The sequence below is a fragment of the Staurois parvus genome, unplaced genomic scaffold (genome assembly GCF_062004578.1).
Source record: "Staurois parvus isolate SC_StPar_1 unplaced genomic scaffold, SC_StPar_1.0 ptg000064l, whole genome shotgun sequence".
In the NCBI taxonomy this organism is placed as follows: Eukaryota; Metazoa; Chordata; class Amphibia; order Anura; family Ranidae; genus Staurois; species Staurois parvus.
The window spans coordinates 8,137,028-8,156,996 of record NW_028317860.1 but is presented as its reverse complement, the minus strand read 5'-3'; the positions used below and the strand labels follow the sequence as shown (position 1 = coordinate 8,156,996).

Below are 19,969 nucleotides of genomic sequence, written 5' to 3'. Positions count from 1 at the left end.
TGTGCTTTTATATGCTATAAAATCTGCGATATGGCCAGGTGTGCTATTACGCCAGTGAATTTCGAAACCATTTCCTTCATTGCCAAAAGCCAAATTCCTTATTTTGATGTTGCAGTGGCCTCATTAGAAACACCTTTGTTTAAAAAGTAACAAGACGACTATTTGTGACCTTCCAGATACATATGTTAAATGGTAATTTGCTGCTGGTTTACACTGGTTACACTCTGTTTTGTAGTTTTCTTCAAGGTCTATCAGAGTGGCTGTAATGGATTTGTTCACACGAATGTGTCACTGATTTACCCAGGCATCTTAATGACATTTGACCGGTTCATAGCAGAAAGCTTTCCTTGGCAAGGTGTGTTGTACATCACTTAGGGTACTGTGTGTGAAGTGCTGGTTGCTGGTATAAACTTCCACATTCTTTGACTTATTCCTGCTGAGTTCAAGACACCATGATTGCCAGTTCAGCCTGGATCTTAGGTGAGGAACGCACAATGACACAGTGAGTATGTGGTATAGAATGGGCACAACGCTAGCCTGCTCTTCATTACTATTCATTCTAACTGACTTCATCTGTTGGTACATTGTAGTCCTTGGTGGTTTTGTTCATAAAAAAAAAAAATAATAATAATTTCAAGGTAAACTATTTACATTGAAATGAATTTAACAAACATTTTTGCAGGTGCATACATTGCATTGGTTGAAGAAATAATCTTTCTCCAACTGATTTCTAAATGAGAGCTCCTAGTGAAATCTCATTGTTGTAGTGTTAGCCACTTGCCTATCGGCACTTTTACCCCCTTCCTGCCCAATTTTCAGCTTTCAGCGCTCTCATACTTTGAATGACAATTGTGTGGTCATGCAACACAGTATTCAAACTAAAATTTTTATCTTTTTTTTAAAACAAATAGAGCTTTCTTTTGGTGATATTTGATCACCACTGGGGTTTTTATTTTTTGCTAAACAAACTATAAAAGACTGAACATTTTGGGGAAAATAAAAGTTTTTCTTCGTTTCTGTTATAAAATTTTGTAAATAAGTAATTTTTCTCCTTCACTGATGGGCACTGATAGGCTGAACTGATGGGCACTGATGAGGAGTCACTGATTGGCACTGATAGGCTGCACTGATGGGCACTGATGAGGAGCCACTGATTGGCACTGATAGGCTGCACTGATGGGCACTGATGAGGAGTCACTGATTGGCACTGATAGGTGGCACTGATGAGGCTGCACTGATAGGTGGCACTGTTAGGCTGCACTGATGGGCAGCAATGATGGGAACTGTTAAGCAGTACTGATGGGCAGCACATGATGGGCACTGTTAGGCGGCACTGATGGGCAGCACATGATGGGCACTGGTAGGTAGCACTGCTAGGCGGTACTGATGAGGAGTCACTGATGGACACTGATAGGCTGCACTGATGAGGCTGCACTGATAGGTGGCACTGTTAGGCTGCTCTGATGGGCAGCACTGATGGGAACTGTTAAGCAGCACTGATGGGCACTGTTAGGCGGCACTGATGGGCACTGTTAGGTGTCACTGTTAGGGGCACTGATGGGCACTGTTGGGTAGCACTGCTAGGTGGCACTGAAGGGCTCTGTTAGGTGGCACTGATGGGCAGCACTGTTGGGTGGCACTGATGGGCACTGTTAGGTGGCACTGATGGACGGCACTGGTAGACAGCACTGATTAACTGAGGGGCACTGATTGCCAGCACAGATTGGGCACTATTAACCGAACTGATGGGGCTACACTGATCACCTTGACACTGATGATCAGTGCCCTGATGATCAGTGTAGATGTCCCCCCTGCGAAATGCTGCTTACCGGCTCTCTTCTCCTCACGTGCTCTCAGCGTGAGAACAGCCGATAACCGGCATTTCCTATTTACCCTGTGATCAGCTGTGATTGGACACAGCTGGTCACATGGTAAAAGTGGCTGTGATTGGCCTGTTCCGTAGCCATGTGATCAGCTGTGTCCGAAGGACACAGCGATCACAGATCGCACACAGTGCGTGCCCCAGGATGCACTCCCAGAACTAGCCTACCACGCTGTAGCCATCTTTCAGCTATAGTGCGGTTGGGAATTAGTTTTAAAAAAAAAAGGCAGTATATGCATCATTTTAGTTGAGGATGGGCCTTAGTATTTTACCAAAGAGGAAACGTTTATTGCAAGGTACCCCTAAAATGTATTCCTGTAAACTGTATGTCTATTCAAAACAAAACAGGGCCCTCGAACCCCTCGAGTATTGTATTGTTACTGTTTTTGTCTCATGTTCTGTCCCCCACGCTATTGTACAGCTCTGAGCAAACCCTTTGGCACTATATAAATACTGTATTATAATAATAATAATAATAATAATAATAATAAAAAAACAAAAAAGTTGTAGCTATAGTGAAGAAGACCCAAAACCTCTCTGAGTTTTACTGCTATCTGGAGCCATAGATTTCCCATCCATTCCTGTCTCGTTGAGAACAGTTTCATCAACCACCAACACAGATTCAAATAAAAATGCCTTAGTAGCACAGAAGAAAGATCAAACCCCTGTCAGCTTTTAACCATTTGCCTACAGGGCACTTATACCCCCTTCCTGCCCAGGCCAATTTTCAGCTTTCAGCGCTGTCACACTTTGAATGACAATTGTGCGGTCATGCAACACTGCACCCATATGAAATTTGTATCTTTTTTTTCACACAAATAGAGCTTTATTTTGGTGGTATTTAATCACCACTGGGTGTTTTATTTTTTGCACTATAAACAAAAAAGCACAAAAATTTGAAAAAAAAATTTTCTTTGTATCTATTACAAAATTTTGCAAACAGGTCATTTTTCTCCTTCACTGATGTGCGTTGATGAGGCTGCACTGATGGGCAGCACTGATGGACACGGATAGGCAGCACTGATGGGCACTGATGAGGTGGCACGGATAGGCAGCACTGATGGGCACTGATGAGCTGGCACTGATGGGCAGCACTGATGGGTGGCACTGCTGAGTAGCACAGGTGGGTGACACTGATGGGCGTGTGGGTGGCACTGCTGGGCACAGGTGGGTGGCACAGGTGGGCGCCACTGCTGGGAACTGATCTTTAGGGCACTGATCATCAGTGCCCTGATGATCAGTGCCGATCCCTTCGCTGGCAATTGCCGGTTCCCGGCAGTGTGCGGAAACATGGTTCTGTGACAGCATGCGGAAAGTGCAGCCAATAACCGGCAACTGCATTTACAGGGTGATCTGCTGTGTCATTGGACACAGCTGATCACATGGTAAAAGGCCGCCGTGGTAAAAGGCGGCCGGGTGTGCGCCGCTGTGGCCGTGCAGAGGGGCATGTCCTGGAATGATGTCCATGAACGTCGTCCCTGGATTACACAACCGCGCTGTAGCCATCCTTGGGCTATAGTGCGGTTGGGAACCGGTTAAATAATGTGTTTGTCTCTGTCACCATGACAGTAAGGAAGTGGACATTTCTTTAATAGAGCCCTGGATAGCAGTGAAAAAAGATAGGGGTTCTAGTCCCTACTCACTCTATACAGAACTTAAAACTAAATGTAAAAAATTTTGACTGGACATATAGTTAAAGTTGCTAGGCTGACATGTTTATGTATGTATTGCTTCAACTTACTATTAAAGTGGAACTTTCTTAATCAACATTGACTATTTTTAAGCCTTAGGCTGCTAGCATTAGTAAATATAGGAAAGTATATCATATTTACTTGTTTTAACTTTTTTTTGTTCATTGTTACATTTCTTCAGTTACTTCCTAGTTTCCAGGCCTAAGCAAATTACGTCATACATCCCAGGTGTCTACAGGGAGGAGGAGAGGTTGCCTCAATTAAGCACACCCTCCTGCGTGCATGCCTGAGCTAAGGGCAGATGGATTCTGGGAAGTAAACGCTACATGAATCATGTGCCCTTTCTCAGGATGGCCATGATCAGAAATGCTAGGGGCGGGTTTTCAAAGTATGTTTCAAGCAAAATAAAGTATGAAGACATGGATGGAGAGTTTTCTTTGAATATTAAAAAATGAATGAAATAGCATTTTTTGGTTTGTGGTGCAGTGTAGTTCCGCTTTAAAGGATAAGTTCCCTTTTAAAAAAAAATATAATAAATGCCCCTTTTTTGCAGGTAAAAGGAGTCTGTGTATAATTTTTTTTTCTTTAGAAACCTGAAGAGCATTGCACCCGCAATCTTCCGTTCTGCAATATCAGGTTCCTGCAGACTGTCAGTACATCTGTCTGCCCTTACCTCCCGTATGGGTAGGCAGTTACTGAAGTCCAGGAAGATCAATGAATGAGAGCGCGCACACGTGTGGCGGTGGCAGACAGCACTTGTAGTTCATTCATTCAAAGAACTCTGTGAATGAATTACACCGTTGTGTGGGCGGAGCCCCACAGTACCACATCGTTTTTGAATTGGGACAGTTGCTGCAGGGTCGGGGTGTGGGCAGGTGCTTTAGTAACATGAATATGGGAGTACATATGGGTATATATGGGGGAGCATATTACTAAAAATGAAGTCATTCTTTAGGTGTCACCAATATAGCTGTATCTTGTAACATAAGTCAAATCTCATAATGCAGTGTTTACAATAAAGCGGAAGTAAAGGCAAAACCTACTTTTAGCCACATTCTAAGCCTAATCTATCTAGCCCTGTAAAGAAAAAATGACTATACTTACCTGCATCTGCTCCAGACCGGTCTCAGGATGAGCTTCAGTGTGTAGGAGAAGCAACCAACAACGGAAGCCCTATGGTGACTCTATGGGTGACGTCACTTCCCAGATGTTGTCAGCTGTCTCCAGCACACAGAGGGCACCACTGGAGACTGGACAGGAGCAGCTGCAGAACAGGTAAGTATAGCGATCTTTTTCTTTACCGGCTAGATAGATTAGGCTTAGATTGTGGCTGAGAGTAGTCTAGAGTCAGGTAGGTTTTGCATTTACTTCTACTTTACAGAATTGTTCCCAGTAGTGCTGCCAACTTTTTTTTTGATTAATGCATTCATACCATACTAAACATTTCACAGTACATAATCCACTCGGTATGTTATTGTACTAATTATTCTCTGTCGCACAGCACACAACTTTAGGGTAGGGTTTTGAGAGATGGAAGGCTTTAACCAGTTCGGCTCCAGAACACGTTTTTTATTTTTCGCATACATGTAAAAATATAATTTTTGGCAATACAATGTCTTCAAACCCCCCCCCCCCGAACATTATATATATTTTCTGAAAGCAGAGGCCCTGTAGAATAAAAGGGTGATAGCTGCAAATTTTTATGTCACAAGATATTTGCGCAAATGTTTCTTAAAAGCAAATTTTGAGGAAAAAATTAAAACAAAAGAAATAATTCAAAAACACACAATAGAATACCCATTTTTAAAATATAAAATATGAGGTTGTATTGAGTAAATAGATACCAAACATTCCATGTCTTAACATTGCGTGCTCCTGCGATATCGCCAAAAACTAAGGTGCCCAAAAATCACCATAGGTGACACTTTAAAAGCATTTACAGCTTATCTGTTTAGAGCTACCTAGGAGCTCTTGTGCTAGAATTATTATTATACAGTTTTTATATAGCGGCAAAAAGTTTGCTCAGTGCTTTACATTATAGTGGGGGACAGTACATGAGACAATACAGTAACAATACAATACACGAGGGGTTCGAGGGCCCTGCTCTTTGGAGCTTACAATCTAGGAGGGAGGGGATAGTGGTACAGGAGGAAGTGGCTGTGGGGGATGGAGTGGTAGTAGGAGTGGAGGAGATTGGATGTTAGGTGAGGGCGTGGTAGGCTTCCCTGAAGAGATGGGTTTTCAGGGTGCGCCTAAAGGTGAGGAGGATAGGTGACAGTCTGATGGATTGGGGTAATGAGTTCCAGAGGATGGGGGAAGTCCTGGAGTCGGGCATGGGAGGAGGAGACTAGGGAGCTAGAGAGCAGGTCTTGTGAGCAGTGAAGAGTACGTGTTGGGTGGTATTTGGATATCAGGTCGGTGAGGTAGTTTGGGGCAGTATTATGAATAGCTTTGTACTTCAATGTTAGTAGTTTGAATTTTATGCGTTGGGCAATCGGAAGCCAGTGGAGGGACTGACAGAGGGGGACTGTCACTTTGACGTTTGTGGAGATATGTCACACATGTGGTGCAACCGCGGTTTGTATTTGCGCAGGTGTGAGGAGCAATGGGGGTTACCGACTCTGAGAAAGTGATCGGCAGCTATAGAGCTGCTGCATCACTTTCACTTTCAAGCTGGCTACTGCAGCCATCAGTTTGTGATTAACCGCTTCCCGTCCGCCCTATAGTAGAAGTACTGCTACAGGGCAGCACAGGTGTGAAAAATCACGTATGTATATGTGATTCTGCATTTCAGGGTAGGGGGCACGCGCACCCTCCCTGCACTGCAATTCGCAGCCATGGCTGCCAATCACCGGGTCCCGCCCGGTGATTACTCACTGGAACCTGGTGATTTCCGAGGATCTCTAACAGGGAAGAGAATGGTTTTGTTTACTCATAGTTCTCCTCCCTGTCAGCTCAGGCACACTGCTTTGGATGGCTATGCACAGCATAATTCAAAATTGTCAGTCTTTTTTTTTTTTTTTTTTTTTATATAGCTGAAAAAATAAATAAATGCACAGACGATCAAATGCCACCATAAGAAAGCTCAATTTGTGGGAAAAATTGGTTAAAGGTTCACTCTTTAGAGGTACATAGAGCTGAACTGGTTAAAAAAAAAAACACAGCAAAGATGTTAAGAGCTGTTGTCTGCAACACTTACATGCATTTTACATTAGTGAGTCCAATAACACTTTTTTTTTTTAAAAGGTGTTTATTTAGTTTGTTTTCATAAGACCGTTACAATAACAAAGAACGAAAAACAAACAACAGGAGCCCCAAACTAAGGACATAAGAGTAAGTCTGGCCATACATGTATAGAATATCGGTCGTTTACAGTGCAAACGGCTATTCATCTCTTGACAACGACTTGTCCACTAAACACACAATAAAATTCGTTCAAATATTCTTCTTCCAGTTCACCAAAGGACATGGACAATACTGGACAAGGGATTTTTCGTTTTGATTAACACATAAACGTATACACTTTGGTTAAAACGATGAAAGTTTTTGCATCGGATCCATCAACATTAGCCAGGCCTACTTTTGAAATCGGCTGTAAAGTTGAGTCCACTAATGGCACAAATGTAGAATGATCTTTTCAAAAACGCAAATTTTCAGCTGATATTCCATATGTGTTTGAGGGGCATTAGGGTTACATAAAAGGGGGAAAAACAGTAAACCGGTATTAAAAGTAAATGTGGTAGAATCCTCAACACAGGGTATATAATCTATAAGCATGAGAAGTGAGACACCATCGTAGTGAATACACTGAGTGTAACACATCACTGTTGTGGCACAAGTTGCTGTGGTTGTTTTTTCCTCACGTTTTTGCACTTATATAAACACGTGTGGAGTGCTATATATTTTAATGGTAATGCACTATGTGGAGTTTTTGATTTTTTTGAGGGTCTATGTGGAAGCTGGCCTGTGAGGATCTTCAAACAATACAAAAGAGTGATTTCGAGTGGGACATTTTATTTTTCTTTTTTCTTTTAATTTTTGGAATATAAGACATTGGACACTTATAAATAGAGTGTATATAAGGTAATACACTGATTATTTGGATAGGCACTAATTATTGTTGATTATAATATTGTGTGAATAGGGTAATGTGTCACTAGTGGTGGGTTGGTTGATTCTTTTTAGAAAAAATATTTTTTGAAGTAAACCGGTATTGCCAGGGCTACCTTGAGCCCACTTAAAATAATGGTGACAGTTACATATAGAGACATTTCATAATAAAAAGAGAACCCAAATGAATATAGTCACACACAACCAGACATCCCCACATGTGCCACCTATTCCTCATAGGTCTTCATGCACACTTGACGTTTTTACAGTGGCTGTTGTTGGCTTTTGACATTTTTTCTACAGCCAGTAAACCCCCCAGCATGTTATCCTATGTGGCGATGCACACATAGACTGTAATCAACATTTTTTGGCTGGGACATTTTTTGGATGAAAAAAAAAACCCAGGACTAGTAGGTTTCTAGGGGAGTTTTTTAGCTGTAAAAACGCTCTAACGCTGAAAAAGTAACAAAATGCAGTAAAACACCGCAAACCGGGGTTTTTAGACTTTTTTTGACCCAAGAAAATATTTTTGTGAAAATTCCGCTAAATCCAGAAAAACGCCGCTAAACGCTAATGCAAAAAAGCTAGAAAAATGTTTGCCAGCGTTATCAAAACATCCATTGTGCATGAGGACTAAACGACAGGAGTGAAAAAAAGCCCATAGCTGCCACTACATTAGCACCAAAAAAAAACCTTTCTCAGGTTGTAGAACCCTGTGACAGTGACTGTGATATTGGAATATCCCCCCCAAAGGAGTCTGATATGTCCAGCCAGGGTTGCCATATTTTTGTAAACTTTTTATGGCAGGCCCGACCTTTATAGATCAGCTTGTATTTAGGCAGGTTAAGATTAACCATTTCAGTCTAATAACACTTTAAAAGTTTGTTTTTGAATATTTTTATTTTATTAAATATGGGGGGTTTTAGATTAGCTATAGGGATCTCCTAATGTGACTCACCTTATCGTCCCTTCTTAGGGCTCATGTATACTGCAGCTTCTAAACTCACGTTTAGGAGCTGTTCAGCGTTTCTTTCAGCAGCCCCTGAACTCACCCTAATGTTTTCCTATGTGTCCATGTACACATCTTCGTTTACAGTTGTTTACAGGCATTTGAGTTTACAGTCTTTTTTTTAATGCAGAAAACTTGCGTTCAGCAGTCAATTTTATCAGTGTTTCAAATGCAAAATGCTTGTAAACGCTTGTAAACATGGCAAATTGCGTTTATAAGCATTTGTGTTTGAAATTTTTTTTTTAACTCTTCCAGTTCCTGATCAGGAAAAATGCATGCAAAGCATTTTCAAGGTACTCAGATGGACAAAACACTGAACACAGGATGTTTCTACAAAGCTTGTCACACATTGTAATGACCAATTCACACCTCATACATTTCCCACCCTTGGAAACAAAAGATATGTTAACGACAATTCACACCTCAAATTCCTCATGAAGACCCCCTGCCAGGTAGCCTTCATGACTCACTCCACCAGACACCTTTCCCACCCTTGGAAACAAAAGAAATGAGCAACTCACACCTAAGCTAATTTCAACACATACTGCTGTCTCTGCTTCTACTCTCTGTATTTCTTTGAAATAGTTAACAATTTACCACTTTTCAGTGCATTGTGGGCACTTAGGGAGTTCTCCTGTGCTTATTTTTAAAAAACGCTTCTAAACGCAAACACACATAAACGCACATAAACATGTTATGCAAACGCGGCTAAACAGACTTTTTTTAACCTACATTTTCCAGCAGTCAGTTTCCATCGTTCAGAAGCGTCCCATGTACATGGGGCTTAAGGATTGTTGAGATAAGATCTGATCCTTACAGGAGTGCTTTGCTTTCAGTGACTTGCTTTATAACAGGGAACAGTAAAGTACAATCATTGTGTAGAGCTGCAAAGTGGTGCCCTGTCTGTATTGAGTGAGTTGTTCTAATAATAATGTACTTCTATCATTACAGACTATAGACACAAGCTTTTTTTATGTTAAACATTTACGCATACTAATAACATTGTTTACATCTAGATGATCTCTTTTACATGGATGCTAAAAAGTAGATCATTGAATGTACTGTGTCAGTATTTGTTTTCTTTGAACTCTATGAAATAATATCTGTGAAGATAATACATGGTGATGTGTCCTCCCACGTACTTCAGCTGTGCTAAACGTTTCTGCATGGTATACCTTACTCTGCCAACCAGCATTCCACCCATTACTGAATATTACTTTTAAGTGGATGACCTTCTAGGATATTTAAAATACTGCAGTTTGATGCCAGTTTCTGATACCTGTGGTATATGTGGGTGGCAGTGGCGTCAGTTGTGCATAATAGCTAAAGACATGACTCCAGGGACTTGTTGAGGCCTGTTTTAGTCCTGTCATTATGGGTTGAATGGGGCTATAGAGCATACCCATTGTACTTTTCACATATTTAATTTAATTTACCTACCAGCCTGTGATTCTGATTTACTTTGCTTAGACACTGCAGCTGCTTTTTAGGGCTGGTTCACACTATAGAAACGCAGTCCAGATGCGTTTCTGCATACTTGTTTTTGGTGCGTTCCCATGCATTTTTGATGTGTTTTTGACGTGTTCCAGTGCATTTTTAATGTGTTCCAGTTCATTTTCCTCCCTCTTTTTCTTCAATTTAAATAGGGACGTGTGTTCCAGTGTGTTTTTGATGCGTTTTACCACAGTCAAGTACACTTCCAGAACGCACTGGAACTGCAAGCACTGATGTGAACTATGACATTGACAACCATATAACCTACTTTCTGTGCATTTGTGGATGCAGAAAAAAAGCACACTGAAACGCATGTAGTGTGAACTGGCCCTTAAAGCACCATGCACATTCTGCCACTTATCACACCTATGCAGTGCATTCCCGCAGTACCTTAATGTGCCAATAGGCTCCATTTTATAAATCACTGCACAAACTGTTAGTGCTATTTAACCTTCCTGGCAGTAATCCCGAGTGTGACTCAGGGTTAATTTCAGTACCAAAAGCGGTAACCCTGAGCAACACTTGGGATTATGGGATTACACTGCAGCAATCGCTTGAGCCTTACCTTGTCCCACGATCCCTCGAGGTCCTTCTGCCATGTCTGCCGGTATCTGTCTTCCGGGTTCCATTCCCTGCGAGCGTCGGGACGTACAGCGGGCGGAACTGGCGGGAGATTAAAAAAAGTAAAAAGTTTACATAAACACAATACACTGTAATCTATTAGTATTACATTACTGTATCAAACCATTTCACCTAAATTTTGTCCCTAGTGCTTTGTCCTGTGCCCTGCCTGCACTTTTACTGTTCTTTCTGCCTGGAAACTGAGAAACGTCCATGGCATCTAAAAAGCGTCCCTTTAGGTCAAAAGCTGTTTTAGACCAGCTAGAAAACAGTGATAGTGAATTAGAACCACTTGCAGAATTGAGTGATAATGATTAGTGGGGAAATTCATCATCAGACACTGAAAACGATTCTGCGACTTTGCTCAGTGATGTGCGAACTTGGCGCTATATTTCAAATTTCAGTGTTTTTGGTTTGATTACATTTTTGAATTAAATGTATTATTATTATATTATTATTATTATTTATAATCTATTATATTATAATTTATGATTTCTTGTTTCAAAGTTTCATACCTGGGACGTTTACTAGACTCTTGTTTGGACAGATTTAAGTGAGTTATTTCTAAGAATTACAGACCTACAATATAAAACAACAAATTTCCATGCAAAAAAATGTACCGCTTTGACATTCACAAATATTGATTAGTTAGACTGCAAGGGAGGTTAAATCCTGTATAATAATATTAATAATTTTGAATAGGCTACCAATAGGCTCCATTTTTATAAATTGCTGCTGTTGTTGCTATTGTTGCTATTTAATCCTGTACAATAATAATGCACCCCAGGTGGTCAAACCCTGACATCAAGACAACATTTTGCATAGTCAACTGAAATTGAGGCACTATTACCATGGATCCAGGTACATCTATAGTCATTGCAGAAAGTGTGTTTAATGCATTCTTGGACGTATTGAGGACTTTTTTCACCTGAAATGAAATTCAAATTTGCTTCCCTCCTTTATTTCTTATTATCAAAACTGATTTTCCTTTTGTTCTTCTGCTATCTGGTCTGCTTGAGCTTTTTTTTGTTCATTCACATATGGATGTGCACATTGGACTTTTTCTAATGATGTAAGCAGCGGTATTCTGCTTTTTGGCAGAATATTCCCCTGTTATTGATTGTGGTGCCTGGATTATGGTATTTTTCTTTTTATACTATGTATAGTACCTGTGTTTTACCTTACATTTAGGAATGACAATGATTCAAATTAAAAAAATATAATGAGCAATCCCAAGTATTTGTAGTAAATGAAACTTTATAGGTGAGAAGTGGCTGTTAGGATTTACTGCATTAGGTAAGCCTGCTTATGGCAACACTAATAATATGTTGAGGTAGAGCGAGTGATAGCACACTATTAGATATTATCAACAAACCCTGGTGCAGCTCATATTGTACAGCAGGTATAATCCGTAATGAACACATCACCATATTTCTAGGTAAACATATTTCTAAAGGTGCTATTGCCATGGAATTTTCACTATATGTCGGTAACAACCCATGTAATCCATACCAACAAAGAAACCAAAACAAATAAGTTCAGAAATTAACTTATGTGTGATAAATTGGAATGACACAGGGAAAAGTATTGAACATATGAAGAAAGGGAGGTGCAAAAAGGCATAAAAAGCGAAGATACCAGCTGAAATCTATCAGTAATTAGAAAGCTATCCTGCCCCTTGTCAGTACAAATAATAGCAGTTGGTTCAGTCTCAACTGATGACCTATAAAAAGGTGTCCCATAACCAAGGTGTCACACAAGAAACATCTCATGATGGGTAAAAGCAAAGAGCTCTCTCAATACCCTCACAACCTTATTGTTGCAAAACATACTGATAGCATTGGTTACAGAAGGATTTCTGAATGTTACGCTGCTGGGGCCATAATCTGGAAGTGGAAAGAACATAATTTCACCATAAACCAGCCACCACCAGTTGCTCCTCGCAAGATTTGTGTTAAAGGATATCTAAACCAAAAACAAAAATGTAATACATTGCAGTATTCCAGTCCTTAAATGTGTTGACCGCTGCTTTTTTTTTGTTTTTTTTTTGTGTTTGTTTTGCCAATTACATGTCAAGGCCCTCATGCACATGTGTGGCTTGTCCTGTCAGCGTCAAATAACAGCATCCAGTGACTGAGTATCTAACCTGTCATATATTTGACATACTAAAGAAAGTGGGACTGGAAGCTGCACCTGTACCTCCCAGGTGCCTGAAAATGCCTTGATTTGACGCTGATGGGTTTAAAAACCCATGTGCAATATAGCCTTCTGTCTTAGGGTAACATCGCTTTCGGTGGTATGTTTAACAAATCAAAAAGAAGCAAAAAATGTATGTTTATTGCCACTGTTTATACTTTAAGTTATATCAAAGTATTGTCATTTTTTACCGTTTACAACATTAATTACAGTAATTCTTAGAAATGTTTTTTTTTAATTACCTTGTTGTAAAGACTTGTTTAAAACTGGATAACTTCATATTCCTGTCTTTTTAGCACCAAATATAATCAACCTAGATTTCTTTATAGAAATAGGTGTCGTCTATAAGGAACCTTCACTGTGAGACTTAGCAGCAGCAGCAGTATTATTTTAGTTCAAGAAGTCTGTTAGTCCTGAACATTTTTCATTAGAATTTTAAGTAAACTTTAATAGCTGAGTTTTCAGATTAATGTGCTCCCTTGGTAGATAAAGCCATTTAATTTATAACTTTTGGAAATTTCCCCGCTGTGCTTTGTAATGGGATGTATACATATTTAAGCAAGACTTGTCAGAACTCATAATAAACTATATCTGAAGGATTTTTTCAAAGACTCTCAGGGCTGAATGATCATTAAGAGTTTTATAATGAAAGTATATGAGTTGAAAGAAAATTAACGTTCAAATTAGTAGTAAAAATAACCGTTTTGCTTTTTTAATTCTACCTGTAGATTGATATATACATAGTTTTTATATACTGTATATATATCGTATTTAAGGGGAGCAGGCTCAGTTAGTATTGGCATGGGTAAACCATGCACAAGATGGAAACCTAGGAGGCTCTAGCAGGTTGTCCTGTCACTTTTTATCAGCAAGGCAGTAAACAAACAGTTTCAAACATCTGCTCCTATAAACTACTGACTCAACTGAGGTAATTTCCTTACTAACAGGTTGCCCCCTAATGAGTTCACCAAAACAAACAGGCAGCACATGTGCCTTTTTAGCCCTGGTTCACATATATGCGGCCGTGCGGTCCGTGTCTTGCGTGGGCACGAGAGCCCATTTATTTGAATGGACTCCTGTGCCCCGTGACACACAGGGAAGAAGTCCCTGCACTTCTTTGGAAAATGCAGCCCACACAGGAAACTCGGTTCCCAGTATGGTTGCGTGTTCCACTGCAGGTGGCGTGCCAATAGAACTAATGGTACCCGGCTGAGGGTCCGCAGTCCTCTGTGCGGGTGGTGCGGCTGCACAGATTTTTGTGTGGATTCTCAGCGTCAACACCCGCAGAGATGTGAACCTAGCCTTAGTGTTCTGTCAGCAGTCAGTCTTTTCACTGAGCTGCAGGCTCCCACAGTTGCCCTGACAATCAGTATATTAAAGCCTGTGCACAGCTGAGACTAATAACAAGGTTTTTTTGGAATTTGTATCCCACTCAAAGCTCTACAAAACCTCCAAGTTCCAGGACAGGACTTATTAAGGTTATGGAAAAACAGAAAAGTTTGTTTTCTCTATATCAGTCATAAACTTTGGAGCCCCTCACCATTGCTATCTACATTAAGAGTAGTTCTTCCCATTGACTTATGTGGGAGGTGAAAGGATGCTCCAAGAGTGAAAAAATGAGAAGCCTGCAATCATATTCGGTATGAGGCTCCATAATTAGCATTGTCTGGTTTTTATACACTGAATATGAAGTTGCAATTTCATGCATTCTGCAAACCCAGAATTTAGCCATTCTGGGAAGGATGACAACGGTTGGAATGTCAGATTCCTGGCACTATTAGTTGGAGGGATTATTCTAAACACATTGACTATTCATTGTGTTGTATGTCATGAAATGCTGCTTGGCATGCCTGTCAGTGTCTCATTGCTTTTATTTTTCATTTTTACCCTTTAATCGAAGCTTTTCCTTTCTCTGTAAGGATTTATGTCATAGCTGTTCACTTTCATGAATCGGGCAGCTTATTTTTCGGTGTTTTAAACTTGCATACCACTGGGTAGAAATTCAAATATGTAATCTTTTTTTATTGCAAATGAATATAAACCAGTCAAGCAATAGTTTGCTGAAAACACACAGTAAAATTAACACTTGCAAATACCTGTGATATCATCAGTACTAACTGCTGGAAAATGTTTCACCTGGCAGTCCTGCAGGAACAAACTTGCTATCCTAGGGTACCACCGTTCACACGTTTCATTGTATCTGCTGTTACCCTGGGACTGGAAGGGGTTGATTTACTAAAACTGGAGAGTACAAAATCTGATGCGGCTCTGCATAGAAACCAATCCGCTTCCACATTTTTTGTCAAAGCTTAATTGAACAAGCTGAAGTTAGAAGCTGGTTGGCTACCATGCACAGCTGCATCAGATTTTGCACTCTCCAGTTTAGTAAAGTGTTTTAAGACCACTTGCCTCTTCTTCAAAACTTAAAAGGGAGGTTCTGTTGTTCACATCGAAAACTTCTAACAAGATAGAACTACATTTCTGGCAGCATCAACAGTTTTTCTTTTTTATGCAATTTTCAACTAGATTTGCTAAAATGTTTTCAGTGGGAAATTTGAAGTAAGAGTTCATTGTTAAGGCTTACGCATGGGGCAGTGATAGTGGATTGGTCACCTGATTTCTGCTGAAGAAGGTTAAGGGATGAATATTTAGGCAAGGGTAGTGAAATAGTTGGTTAAGTCTTTTTTGTCTTTCTGCCTAGAATAATATGTAAATTAATTTTTCTTTCTTTTCCATTTAGAGTTTAGCGAGTTGCTAGTGGACTCTTCAATTAACAATACAGCTTTCATGTCTCAGAATGATAACAATGCTTTAAGAGCTGTATCCATAGTTGAAAGCACTGAACAGAAAGGCTCTGCAAAAATGGCTACAGGTAGGAAATCTATTTTACATGATGATGTTGTAGCATTGTATTACTGTACAGAATCTGTATTCCTGAATGCTGGCAGTTTGGAAGGATTGTTTTTTTTTTAATATTTTATTTCACTGCATCTTGAAATATACTGCTTAGGCCCCTTACACATTGGTGGACTCCAACCGCGGGGGTCTATCCACTAATCACCACTGGGGAGGCGGATGACAGGTCCATGTTTGCTCAGCTTATGCAGAGTAGAAACAGACACAACTCGCTTTCCTCTATGGGCAGTCAGATGTAAACGGTAAGCCTGTCTGTCTACATCCTACTGTCATCTGATCCGATCCATTAGATAGATGGGGAATGGATCCCCCATCTGTATGTTTTTAGTGGATTGGATTGAATGCAGGGGGGTGTAAATGGGCACATGTCCATTTACATCTGTCACTCCATAGAGGGCAATGGATGGTCAAATTGGGTTTGCTTGAAAAACGGACAGGCGGAACCGATCGGTCCTTCTGTGTGAAAGTGGCCTTAAGCATTGTTAGATTTCCATTAAAGTCTCTAGAGAACCCATAATAAAAAAGTCCCAAAAACACAATTATCTTTGTTGAATAGTATACATTCAATATGTATACAATATGTGGGTATTTATAACTACATTAAAGTGTTTCACCAAGTAAAACTGATATTTCAGTTTCTGATAGATCCTGAAAAGTTAAACCATTCTTATTTTTTTTATGTCCCATGAATTTAGCCCATCAGGCTTTACCTGAAAATAAATGATCACTTTTTGGTTGGCTGACCACTTATCTGATGGCCTGTACATATGCCTTTTCAAAGCTATACTCAAAGGAGAAGTCTAGCATGTGTAAAATTGTAATCTAATTTTTAATTTGTAAATGGCATTAAAGTTACAGACACAATCTAGTGAGTTGAGTCACCTACTTGACAAAGTGTTCTGGCTTGGAAACTTAAACTGTGCTTGTGTGCAAACAATTCCAACAAATAAATATTACCTATGAATGTAGTTGAAAATGACCTCACCTTTGTTGCACGTTTCTGCAAATACTGTATGTTACCACTAACCATGGCAATCCTTAGCTCTAGATCAGTGGTTCTCAACCTTTCTAATGCCGCGACCCCTTAATACAGTTCCTCATGTTGTGGTGACCCCCAACCATAAAATTATTTTCGTTGCTACTTCATAACTGTAATTTTGCAGTGGGAGGACTAGCGCCCCATCACTGATGTCAGTGGGATGAATAGTGTCCCATCGTTGGTATCAGTGGGAGGAATAGTGCCCCATCATTGGTGTCAGTGGGAGGAATAGTGTCCCATCATTGGTGTCAGTGGGAGGAATAGTGCCCCATCATTGGTGTCAGTGGGAGGAATAGTGCCCCATCATTGGTGTCAGTGGGAGGAATAGTGCCCCATCATTGGCGTCAGTGGGAGGAATAGTGCCCAATCATTGGCGTCAGTGGGAGGAATAGTGCCTCATCATTGGCGTCAGTGGGAGGAATAGTGCCCCATCATTGGCGTCAGTGGGAGGAATAGTGTCCCATCATTGGCGTCAGTGGGAGGAATAGTGTCCCATCATTGGTGTCAGTGGGAGGAATAGTGTCCCATCATTGGTGTCAGTGGGAGGAATAGTGTCCCATCATTGGTGTCAGTGGGGGGAATAGTGCCCCATCATTGGTATCAGTGGGAGGAATAGTGCCCCATCATTGGTATCAGTGGGAGGAATAGTGCCCCATCATTGGTATGAGTGGGAGGAATAGTGCCCCATCATTGGTATGAGTGGGAGGAATAGTGCCCCATCATTGGTATGAGTGGGAGGAATAGTGCCCCATCATTGGTATGAGTGGGAGGAATAGTGCCCCATCATTGGTATGAGTGGGAGGAATAGTGCCCCATCATTGGTGTCAGTGGGAGGAATAGTGCCCCATCATTGGTATCAGTGGGAGGAATAGTGCCCCATCATTGGTATCAGTGGGAGGAATAGTGCCCCATCATTGGCGTTAGTGGGAGGAATAGTGCCCCATCCTTGGTGTCAGTGGGGGGAGGAATAGTGCCCCATCGTTGGTGTCAGTGGGGGGAGGAATAGTGCCCCATTGTTGGTGTCAGTGAGGGGAGGAATAGTGCCCCATCGTTGGTGTCAGTGGGGGGAGGAATAGTGCCCCATCGTTGGTGTCAGTGGGGGGAGGAATAGTGCCCCATCGTTGGTGTCAGTGGGGGGAGGAATAGTGCCCCATCGTTGGTGTCAGTGGGGGGAGGAATAGTGCCCCATCGTTGGTGTCAGTGGGGGGAGGAATAGTGCCCCATCGTTGGTGTCAGTGGGGGGAGGAATAGTGCCCCATCGTTGGTGTCAGTGGGGGGAGGAATAGTGCCCCATCGTTGGTGTCAGTGGAGGGAGGAATAGTGCCCCATCGTTGGTGTCAGTGGGGGGAGGAATAGTGCCCCATCGTTGGTGTCAGTGGGGGGAGGAAGAGTGCCCCATCGTTGGTGTCAGTGGGGGGAGGAATAGTGCCCCATCGTTGGTGTCAGTGGGGGGAGGAATAGTGCCCCATCGTTGGTGTCAGTGGGGGGAGGAATAGTGCCCCATCGTTGGTGTCAGTGGGGGGAGGAATAGTGCCCCATCGTTGGTGTCAGTGGGGGGAGGAATAGTGCCCCATCGTTGGTGTCAGTGGGAGGAATAGTGCCCCATCGTTGGTATCAGTGGGAGGAATAGTGCACCATCGTTGGTGTCAGTGGGAGGAATAGTGCACCATCGTTGGTGTCAGTGGGGGGAGGAATAGTGCCCCATCGTTGGTATTAGTGACACAAATGATGGGGCACTATCCCTTCCACTGACACCAATGATACTTACCTTGCTGACTCCTGCTCCAGCCTGGGCTCGCTCTCTCCCTCTCCCATCTACAGCCTGCATACCTGGCTGCAGCAGCAAAATTTGCACTTACCTGTCAGCTGTCTTCCTTCTCTGGCCTCTCTCTTCACTCGCTCCTGCAGCTCCCTCGATCTTCTTCGATCTCCGCGCGCTGCCGCTCGGCTCCTCCTCTCCAAGCTCCACCTTCTCGCCGGTGATTGGCCGCCTGTGTGCCTCTGCTGAGCTACAGTTCCGGTGGCCAATCAGCGGCGAGGAGGCGGTGACAGGGGCAGCATATCATCCCGCCCACACATCGCCGGAGACAGCAGCGGTGTCTCGGTTCCTAAGACCATCGGAAATATGTGTTTTCCGATGGTCTTAGGCGACCCCTGGGAAATGGTCATTCGACCCCCAGGTTGAGAACCGCTGCTCTAGATTCATGTAACCTACACAGTCAATTGCTAGGTTCCAGGTGGTACACTTAGCTGCTCCCACTTTCTGATAACAATATAATTTCCCCCTCCCTACCAGTCATCTGCACTCTCACAAAACCATCAAAAGAAGACCTGGGTCTCGGGAGCCCACTTCTAAAATCAGAAGGTAAACAAGGCAAACATTATTGCAGATGGGCAATCGTAGAACCTTCACTTACAAGTGACATTTAGTTCTTTAGAAAAGTTTATATTGATGGACAAAGTTGGTGGGTTTGAAGACAATAATAAATGGGTCTCCAGTATACAGTATTTATTATATTATAACAAACCTATTGTATATGTACTCAGTTTTTATACTTTTCTGTTATTTAAAACTATTTGGTGAAAACTGACATTCCCCTTTAAACACGTCTGTTTTGCTCTCGATGACATAATTTATACATGATTTTATAATGTAACGTCAAAATCATTTACTGCTTTATACTTGGCTTTTGGGTATATGGGATCCAGATAAAAGAGCTTTTTAGCATACTTGAATAGTTCAAAATATAAACATGACAATGCCTTTTAGACATTGACTTGAAAGTTTTATGGTGTACTTTAAATTTACAATAGTAATATGTTTTATGTATAAATAGAGAATGGAAAATGTTTTATGTATAAGAAGAAAATGAAAAACAGTTGTAAATTACTTTTTTGAACATTATGTGATTGTTACTGTAACCCATTTTATAATTGAAAACATGAGATTATTATAGGATTAATAGGTACTGAGAAATCCTGTGACAGACTATGCCTGGGGCTTAAATTGT

General features: G+C 41.4%; 1 protein-coding gene across 5 annotated transcripts in view; it reads left to right on the top strand.

The window, feature by feature from the left end:
- Positions 1 to 19,969, top strand: part of ENOX1 (ecto-NOX disulfide-thiol exchanger 1) — a 745,756-nt gene that overhangs the window by 485,006 nt on the left and 240,781 nt on the right. For 4 of the 5 annotated variants that reach the window (XM_089668837.1, XM_089668835.1, XM_089668838.1 and 1 more), the window contains exon 5: positions 15,744 to 15,875. In XM_089668837.1, the coding sequence (XP_089524963.1) occupies positions 15,791 to 15,875 (85 nt within the window). In that variant the 5' untranslated portion in view covers positions 15,744 to 15,790. Of the gene's footprint in view, positions 1 to 15,743; positions 15,876 to 19,969 lie in introns of those variants that run through there. The other variant, XM_089668839.1, reaches the window with a different exon arrangement.